This window comes from Rhincodon typus, chromosome 18 (genome assembly GCF_021869965.1).
Source record: "Rhincodon typus isolate 14 chromosome 18, sRhiTyp1.1, whole genome shotgun sequence".
Taxonomy (NCBI): domain Eukaryota; kingdom Metazoa; phylum Chordata; class Chondrichthyes; order Orectolobiformes; family Rhincodontidae; genus Rhincodon; species Rhincodon typus.
In genome coordinates this window covers 13,480,316-13,490,772 of record NC_063349.1, presented here as the reverse complement: position 1 = coordinate 13,490,772, position 10,457 = coordinate 13,480,316, and the positions used below count along the sequence as shown (strand labels likewise).

The 10,457-nt window shown below is 41.2% G+C and overlaps 1 protein-coding gene across 1 annotated transcript in view; it reads left to right on the top strand.

The window, feature by feature from the left end:
• Positions 1-3,529: 3,529 nt before the first annotated feature.
• Positions 3,530-10,457, top strand: part of wasla (WASP like actin nucleation promoting factor a) — a 30,424-nt gene continuing 23,496 nt past the window's right edge. Inside the window, exon 1 of the mRNA XM_048607829.1 lies at positions 3,530-3,622. Within this exon, the coding sequence (XP_048463786.1) occupies positions 3,530-3,622 (93 nt within the window). The remainder of the gene's footprint in view (positions 3,623-10,457) is intronic.

The window sequence follows — 10,457 nt, the reverse complement described above, 5'->3', positions numbered from 1 at the left end:
TAACTGTTTCCAAGTCATGGTGCAAGAGGATGTTCTTGCAGACTCAGGCTCCAGTTCCATGTGATCTGACATCATTACGGTAAAGCTCCTTTTGCTCATACTTAGCGACTATTCTTAGAAAAAAAGGTACAATTCACACTTTACTCAACAATCAGTACGAGGGGTACAGCTCCCCTTGAAGAAAGGAAGGATGCCTTTGAGAGGTGCACGTTAATCTCACATATTGCTGACCCCCCTTTTGAACATGCAGCCAGACTGCAACACATTTCCTGCTGGGTTGTACGCTGAATTCATTTAGATGCACCGAAGCACAGTCATAACCTCCAGCGCATTAGACCTAGCACTGAACCAGTGGGATTATACTGGATAATTCTTTTCAGTTAACATATCCACAATAGACTGACTGGCTTCCTTCCTTTTGTGTGTTTCTTTGAGGAAGCAGCACAAATTTTGCAAGCTGCCTGCCTCAATGGGACTGTACCCTGTGCCTGAAAATGAGCCTTGACAACAATTATCTACTTATTGTTTAATGTTGGGTAGACTGTTACAGGATGGTACTTTAAAATAAAAATATCATAACACAATAGAACTAAAATTATTTGCAGTTTATCAGCTGCTTCATAGTTGTTCTACATCTTATGAAAAATGCATTGTATTTCACTTTACTTTCATCAGTAGTTTGCAATTCCTTATTCATAATAATCCAAATGAGTCACTACTCAACATGAGCTTTAATTCAATTATCTGGTTAGTCTGCCTTTCTTTCTTTAAAACCAAAATTCAAAGTATTACTGGTTTACCAATTTCGTGTTACATTCTATTTACCTCATGATGTAAAGGACGTATTTCTGCGATTAATATCTCAATGTGAACACTGGTGATACAAATGACCACTGAAAACAAAATTCTCACTCCATGGAAATTAATGGATACGTCACAATGTTTAAATGTGCTTCAGGGCTGCCTCCCAAATCCTGCGTTACAGCAGATGGAAGTTGTGAGAAAAAATAGGCTCTGACAAGAGTGGAGTGTGAGGGACAAGTTGCAGTGTTTGGAAAAATCATGTACAATTGATTAAAACTCAAACACATATTTTAAGCCAGTGAGCCCAACTGAAACTTAGCATTAAAAATGATAAATTTATTTACTGTTCCATTCCTGTCGAAACCACCATGATGACTATTTTCAAAACCACAAGTGACCAAGGTGTCAAAAGCAGCTGTCAGAAGCAGACTTACGCTTCATTAATATAAATTGGTGTTTCATCACAAGGTGAAGACATCAGTGCAATTTTAACCAAGTGAGTTAGAATTCTTCCCCAGCAGCAATCTTCTGGAATAAAGGCCTTATTGAGATTGAGATTGGCCTAATTGAGATTGGCTTCAGCAAACGTGACATTATTTAAGAGGATAACTTACAGATCATTAGAATCTGTTTTCCATGGTATTTTAATGAATGGCATAGCGGCAGTAACACTGGACTAATAATTTGGCAATGTGGATTTAAATCCCACTATGGTAGCTGATGAAATTTGAACTTAATCAACAAATCTGTAATGAAAAGCTAGTCCCAGTAATCATGATCTCAAAGCTTTCATCAGTTTTTGCAAAACCCATCTGTTTCATTGTTGTCCTTTGGGGAGGGAAACATGCCATCCTTACCTGGTCTGGCCTACACATGGTTTCAAATCGACAGCAATGTTGTTGACTATTAACTACCTTTTAAATTGGCCTGGAAAACATTTGGTAGAATGGCAGTTGGGGGTGGGAAACAAATGCTGGCCTTACCAGTGACATTTGCATCCCTTGAAAACAATAAAGAAAAAAATAAACAGAACTGTTGAGTTTGGAGTTTAATTCTTTCTGAATTTCTAATCCCTTACCTGCACTGCTCATCAGTTTTACCTTTGCTTTTCATTCCTTTGGATGGAAGGAAATTAACAGAAAGTGGTGCAGTAGTAGCAGGCTCACTAATCAGGACAATCTGCAGCCAGAGCTATTCAGTAACACGGGGATGAAAAGAGCTGCACAGAAGGGGAGTTATCTACTCATAAAACCAAGAGACCATTAGCTGGTAGCTTTAAGGAGGTACACTGCTTCAAAAGCTTCATTTCATTAAGCAGACTATCATGAATCTATGCAGCAGGATATGTTAGATCAAAGGGCTCATTTTCAATCTAAAGATAATTGCTTCAGCACAGTTCTAAAAGATGGCAGAAAATATGAAACCATTGTAGCTGGACAACAGCTTCCACCACATTAGGTGCATTCAAGAGTATTGGTCCGGTAGCTAGGACACAGAAAACAAGCAAACTATGCAGGAAATGTGGTCTGTATGTCCATTGCAAAGCTGTTCTGTGTTCAAAGATGTTTTCAAGTCACGCGATGCAAAAGGGCTTGTATATGCAGAGTGTCTAATTCCAGAAATATAATCGGAGGCTACTGAACAAAAAGTATTTGCAACATACTGTCAGCAACAACAGCAAGTGTGCCAATGATTTACTTAAACACAAGCACAGCAAGACTAACTGTGGTCAAGATTCAGGGTGGAAGAAGCTCCAACCAAAGGCAATAGAGTTTCCACATTGAGCATGTGACATATTGTGTGAATGAAATCAAAATTAGAAACTTTTGTCACTGATAACATCATATGCTTGAAGAAAGTTGGCAAACATACTCTCAAGACCAAAGGTGACATGGGAGCTAGTGCAAACATCCTGCTGGTCTGAGCACCTGCACCATTGGAAGTCAATAATATAACATACAGCGGCAAAACTGACTGAACATAATGTGACACTCATCCAGTGCATTTGTACATTGATGATGAAATGCAGCCAATAAAATTCTGCATGGGCATGAATGAATGAGAAATGGCAGGACTACCAATGGGCAGGGAACTCTAGAGTATGATCATTCATAAAATTGCCAACTTACCTATTACAGCTGAACAGCCCAAGAATAGTCGCATTGAATCAGTCCAGAACTTACAACAAAAAAAACCCAGAAAGATTTGATGCTGTTGGAAACTTCAAAGCTGATGTTGTATTGCACCTCAGAAGATGAAATTCTATCAATCTACCCTCCCAGAAAATGCAGTGGTAACAGACAAGACAAGTTTAAGAGTGAGCTGGATGAAAAGAAGAGCTAGATTATATGAAATGTATTGGCACAGCATTAGTACAGAGACTGGAGCTGTTTAATTACATATGTGCGAAAGACAGATTGCATGATCAGGCTATGCCTGGACTCAAGACATCTTAATTCGTTCCATAAGGAGGTGTCACTCAAAATCTCAATATGAGGAGAATTGAATTCAAAACTCACGGGAGCAAGATCCTTTCCCAGTCTGGATGCCTAGCATTGATATTGGTCAGTTCACTCAAGAAATCACTCCTCCCAGAACAGCATTTGGAAGATATAACTTCCAGGGACCACATCTCAATCTATCAGTCAGGATCTGTTCCAGCATTATATGGACAGAATGACAGAAAACATTCCTGGACGTGTATATTGCCAATGATATTGTAGTGATGGGTAAAACCAAAGAGCAGAACAAAGATCTATATGCACAGACAGTGGCAGCTCATTGTGAAGGACTCACCTTCAACATTAAGAAGTGCCAGGTAGGTCAGATCAACTATTCTGGCTTGATCTCGTCAGGCTGAGGGATCCATCCAGACTCTGGTGAGACGAAGGATGGTATGACTTATGCTTACTCCCCAAAGCAAAGAAGATCTGTAGAGTTGTCTCAGATTTTTAAAATTCCTAGTACTACACAGACCAAGCTTTTAAAATGCTTCATATATGTGGCAGGTGGACCACTGACACATGTTTGAATCAATCAAATAAATGTTGCCTGCAGAAATCTATATCCAGTAGTAATACGACCCAATGAAGATGAAGATACTGGAGGGTGAAGCATTTCAGGAAGGGCTCAGAAAGGGCTAAGAAAGAGCATCACACAAGATGGCACATCAATTGTGTTTAAATCCAAAGGTCTATTGCAAGCTCAATCCAACTATTCCAACATAGAATGTGGAACTCTCTGGCATTCAGTATCGCAAGATTCCAAATGTACTTCTTTAATCAGCAGTTCACTGTGGAAACCAAGCACAAACTATTGAAGGGAGCTAGCCAATTGAATACAAAATTGGCTTGAAGGTAGGAGACAGAGGGTTGTGGTGGAGGGATGTTTTTCAGATGGGAGGCCTGTCACCAGTGGTGTACCCCAAGGATCAGTGCTGAGTCCACTACTTTTCGCCATTTATATAAATGATTTGGATGTGGATATGGGAGGAATGGTTAGTAAGTTTGCAGGTGACACCAAAATAGGTGGTATAGTGGACAGTGAAGAAGACAACGGAGCCTTGGTCAGATGGGCCAATGGGCCAAGGAGTGGCAGATGGAGTTTAATTTAGATAAGTGTGAGGTGTATTTTGGTAAGGCAAACCAAGGCAGGACTTATACAGTAGATGGTAGAGTCCTGGGGAGTGTTGCCAAACAAAGAGACATAGGGCTGCAGGTGCATAGTTCCTTGAAAGTAGAGTCACAGGTAGACAGAGTGGTGAAGAAGGTGTTTGACACGCTTGCCTTCATTCGTCAAAACATTGAGTGTAGGAGTTGGGATGTCATCTTGCGGCTGTACAGGACATTGATGAGGCACTTTTGGAATACTATGTACAATTCTGGTCGTCCTTCTATAGGAAGGATATTCTTAAACTTGAGAGGGTGCAGAAAAGATTTACAAGGGTTAAAGGGTTCGAGTTATAGGGAGAGGCTGAATAGGGTGGGGCTTTTCTCCCTAGAGCATCAGAGATGGAGGGGTGACCTTATGGAGCTTTATAAAATCATGAGAGGCAATGAATAGGCTGATATCCAAGGTCTTTTTCCTCGGTTGGGGGAGTCAAAAACTAGAGGACATACGTTTAAGGTGAGAGGAGAAAGATTTAAAAAGGACTTTAGGGGTAACTTTTTCATGTAACGGGTGGTGTGTGTCTGGAACAAGCTGCCAGAAGAAGTGCTGGTCCAATTACAATATTTAAAAGGCAAGTGGATGAGTTTATGAATAGGAAGGGTTCAGATGGACAAAGGGGACTAAGTCAATTCGGGATGTCTGGTCAGCACAGCTGGGTTGGACCGCGGGGTCTGTTTCCATGCTGTTCGACTCTATGACTCTTTTGTAGATCAATACTTTGTCAACCAATGAAACAATATTCCGTGCACTTGCACGTAAATCTAGCCATTAGTTGATGGCAAAAACAATTGGTCCCAAGATACACACAGGTCAGAGAGTGCCTTGCATTTTTTAACTAAGCAAGTTCCATTTAGAATCTACTTGAGTCGTGTAGTGAGGGCATACCCTTTGGAAGGTGACAGCTTGGTGTACAGACATCAATCACAAGGTAGCATTTCCCTCAGCCCTCAAACTTCCTGTGTTATTCAACCATATGCATCAACCACTGTGCAGCTGGATCTTGTTCAAAGTAAAGCCTGGAGAACATTATTGGTTTCTATTATATCTCTGCTCTCCTTATTTATGCACTTTTTTTACCAGTTCTGTGAACAATGAATCTTTAGTTCACTCTCACAATCCGTCTTACATGCCAGAAAGAATCATCAAAACTCAGGCTCGGTGTCACATGTAGCACTGTACAACTGTAGTATGTAGCACCAATGTTTTATTCATTAAATTTTCTTGCTAGTGAACTTTCGAGAAAACAGCAAAAGGAAATTAACAAAATATTTATGCTTTCAAAACGAAATAAAACATTTCTTTCCCTCGCTTCTCCTGAATGATGCAGTTCACGTACCCCAAGTTTGCCAAGAGTCTGTTTTTCACATGCAAGGCTAGAGAGATGATTAAAGACCACTTAAGTGCATAAAGTATTACAATCCACACTTAATTCTGTCCACATCCGGACTTCCAGTACAAGAGTGATTGAATAACAAGCTGGAGTGGATGCTTTTTGTTTCCTTTCTTGGTCAGGACATTGAAACCACTTGAGTTCACTATCAAAACAACTGAATGCCGCTCCATTGACTGGGATCATTTAACTCAGCAAATTTACAGACCAGTTTCAAGATAACAACGAATGCAACACCAACATACCGCTTCACCTACTGGTGAGTTAGTTCTAAAGACGGACGATGTAATCGAGGTGCTGAAAACTTCCACAGCCTAACAACCCTCAGAGGTTTATTATTAGGTTAAACATTACTCCACAGTGTTCATTTTACCTAGAATTTCAGTTTCCCGAAACATCATTTTTTATATTTTATTTTATGAATAAAAAAATGCCAGCTCTGACGATCTATGGTTTTGCAGCAAATTAAAATATTTTAGCTGTGAATGATGCATAAATCGTTGCACAATACTTCAAACAGCTTGTACAACAGATTGTCTGCATCAACCTATTGACTAAAAGCTGCCTTCTTTATTCCCAGGGAAAACTATCGCTTGGCTCACTGTTGCATGCTGATTAAAGCCAAGTTGCTATCTTTTAAGTGAGAAATCTTTGGGTTGAAATTTTCAGGTTTTTCCATTTCTTTCGATTTATATAAGCATCGATGATAACAAGGACACAAAAGCTCGAGCAGTACATGAATAAGGATTGAAGGACAGACAAAGATTTGCTTACTGCTCCATCCATCCTGTTCCACTTAAAAATGATGTGTTATGATTCTAAATGCATTTACACCTCAACTATTAGTCATCTATTGGGAATGATCCAGATATCAAGATAAAAATAACCTGGTAAATTCCTCTCTCCACCGATATGTTATCAAAATGAGTCCAAGTGATGACCCTCACTTTGATTTAAATTATAATTTAAATTATAGGTTATTTACTTCTTGTAAGAGTTTGATCTCCAGCTCCAGTGAGAAATAACTGCAGTTCTCACTCAAAGGAATTCAATGTATCAGCGTTCGCTGCACCTTCTAGAAGCCTGTTATACAATGTGATTGTCTCAGGGAAACATTTCCGAACATCCAATGTAGTTCTGCCTTTAAATAGAGTCACAGAGATGTATAGCCACAGAAACTGACCCTTCCCTCCAATTTGTCCATGCTGGCCAGATTAGTACCAAATAATTTAAGTTTGTGACCGAAAGGGCCTCCTTGTTGGAAACCAGGCACAAACATCTCAGGGCATGGTCCAAGGCACCAGCCACCCATACACATGTCCATGAAGATTGTCACCTGACCAGCCTCTAAGAACCTAAGTGATATATCTCTGATCCACTTACAGGATGTTTCTACACTTCAATGCTGCATCCTAGGGCATAACAGAAACTAACACTGTAATGCTGCAGCCAGGACACTTTGTGCTAAGGGACATGCAGCCAGTTCATGGACTGGGCCATTTCTATCATCTACACCTGTTCTTCTGGCACTCATTCAGTCTGAGCCTTGCCATACTTTGCCTTGCAGTTTTGCACCTTGCACCTTAGCCAGAGATACCAGGCACACAGGGTGTTTCATTGTGCTGTTTAGCACAGACACACTGCCAGGAAGCTTGTCTTGGTTGTCAGCAGTCCTCGGTTAGATCAAGGGAGAAAGTTGTCAGTTGGGGCCCCCTTCACAGGAAGTCAAGGGCAGCTTCTGATACCAGTAATGGAGGTCTAGCTTGGACATGGTCAGTCAGTTGCTCAGGACACTCAGTCAGGATGCTCCCTTCATAAGGTCTAAGGAGCCAAATATTGGGCAAATTCTTACCAGCCTTGAATCGTTCTGCCCTATTGTGGGCAGTTTTCCTCCTGAAATGAGTTAGAAGAAGGTGTTAGAGAGAGAAAAATAGGTGGTACAGCTGTTATTGTTAGTGCTGGTGGGGAGGTGTCCTGTATAAGTGAGTAGGCAGCACAGAGGGCATGCAGGGGATGGGGTGGGTGAGCCTTAGTAGAAGGTGGGTACCACAGCAGAGAGAGAGGATGAGTGTGAGGCATCAGTGAGAAGATGGTGGTACTTACCGTGGCAGAGTGGAGAAGGTCTTTGACTCTCTTCCTAAAGTGCTGTACATACCTCCAGATGGCTGACACTGCACTAACTGGATGGCAACCTTAGACCAAGCTGGCATGGACTGGTGTTGTGGCCTCCACTGCTGGTCCTGGGGGTAGTGGACATCCTGCCTTTGCATCACCCTGAACACCAGGACCTCCAGGTCCTTACCGACAAAGTGTGAATCAGTATCCCCTTCATTCCCATGGCTGGGGCAAATGTCAGCAATTATGCAGGGCAGCTCTGGACTAAGAGTATTTATCGGAGCATGCAATGGCCTAATAAAGGTAGCGTCGGCACCAGAGATGCTGGTTCATTCCAGGATATCCTGGTAGTGGCGACCCTAGAAGGGTCTAGGACTGAAACGTCAACCTTCCTGCTCCTCTGATGCTGCTTGGCTGCTGTGTTCATCCAGCTCTACACCTTGTTATCTCAGAAAATCAAAGGAATGCCTTGACAAAGAAATGTGGCCAGGCATGATATTGACCATGAATGATTAAAATACAAGTCTAGTGGTTAGTTTAAGGTGGAGGTATAATATGGGAGCATCATTTCTGAAGATCAACTATTAATAAAACTACTTGTCCAAAGATTCAAAAGCAAAGAGATCAGAGTTTTGTTTGAGGGAACTATCTACAATTTTGAAGTTTTCAAGGGCAAGTACATCTTACCTGTGACATTTGCCTTTGTGTACAAAGGTCCATAAAGGAACCTACCTTCCAACAGTTAATGGGAGAGGTAAAGTTACTCTGTATATTTTTATCCTGAACAACCTTGTCGTGTATGTATAAAGTCTGCTAATAAACCCCACCATCAAGATTCTTGTGCTTACTTGAAACATACCATTATAAACTGTATGAGGAAGGAGATTGCCCAAGAGTTGATCCTACATCATAGTCATAACAATGTGGGAGTGGTGGAAATGGGGGCCTAAAAGTTTTTTTTGGTTCTCCAGGACTGAAAGCTCTTCAATTAAATATGATAGTTTTGGATTTCAGTAAGAAAGAATGCAAAGCAAATGACCAAAATAATTAACTTCTGTAGATGTGAGTTACGCCAATACAGTGCTTTCTTTGCATGGGGCTAGAGCTATGTAAATGAACAGTGGAGGATTTTGACAGATACATCTTGGAAGCAGCAGAAACACATACATTTTCACATATCAAGTTTTTTTTTGTCAAACTGGCACTATTCGAGTGTACGCTGATTTACTTGGGAAATCTACAAATCCTACCTTAAGCTGTAGCTCTGCTGAGAAGGTCCAGAAAGTTTTTGACTGGCCTAATTAAGTAAGTAATTACTAATTTAAAATGCTATGCTTATACATTTCTAAACGACAACAATTTACATTTATATAGCACCTGTAACACAGGTGTTCTAGCACTGATCACTGCAGACCACTCCTGGTCACAGATCTCCGGTCAGAAAGGCACCCCTCCACTGCTACTGTTTCCTATGACTAAGCCAGTTCTGTATCTACCTTACCAACTCACCGCAGATCCCATGTGACTTCACCTTCTATATCATACTGCCTTTAGGCACCTTGTCAAAGACATTGCTAAACTCCGTATAGAAAACATCCACTACCCTGCCCTCAGTCATCTTTGTCACTTTCTCAATTAAATTTGCCAGACATGTTCTTCCCTGTACAAAGCCCTCGTATTGCTAATAAGTCCATATTTTCCCAAATGTGAGTAAATCCTATCCCTAAGAATCTACACCAATAATTTCCCTACTGCTGACGTAAGGCTCACTGGCCTGTAATTTCCAGGATCCGTGTTTCCCTTCTTAAACAAAGGAACAAGGTTGGCTATTCTCCAGTCCTCTGGGACCTCTAGATCCTGGAACATTAAGTTGCTAGTCTTGTCCCGCTCTCAACCAAGACTAGCTAGAATATCATAGTTAAATATATTAGTTCAAGCTCCAAGTTCATCTGCCTTATCTGTCATACTCCTCATATTAAAACAAGTACACCTCAGACCACCAGTCCCACAATGTTCAGTAACCTCTCCTTGTCTGTTCTTCCTCTTAGTCTTACTGACCTTAGTTTCTGACTCTTCCTCGGTCATTTTACTTTCTGACCTACTGCTCTGGTTCCCAACCCCTTGCCACACTAGTTTAAATTCTCCTGAGTGGCACTAGCAAACCTCTCTGCTAGGATATCGATGCCCCTCCAGTTTAGGTGAAACCCGTCCTTCCTGTACAGGTGCCACCTGCCCCAGGAGACATCTCAATGATCCACATTCCCAAAGCCCTCCCACTTACACCAGTATTTAATAATTAACTGCATAATTTTTGTATTGCTAGCCTCACTGGCACATGGCACAGGAAGTGTTGCCAAGATTACAACTGCTTTTCAACTTCTTACTTAACCCCTTACTTAACACTCTGACTGACCCTGCTCCTCATGTATTTATCCTGCTGTTCACCCCCAGGTTTGCTCTGACTGACCCTGCTCCTCAG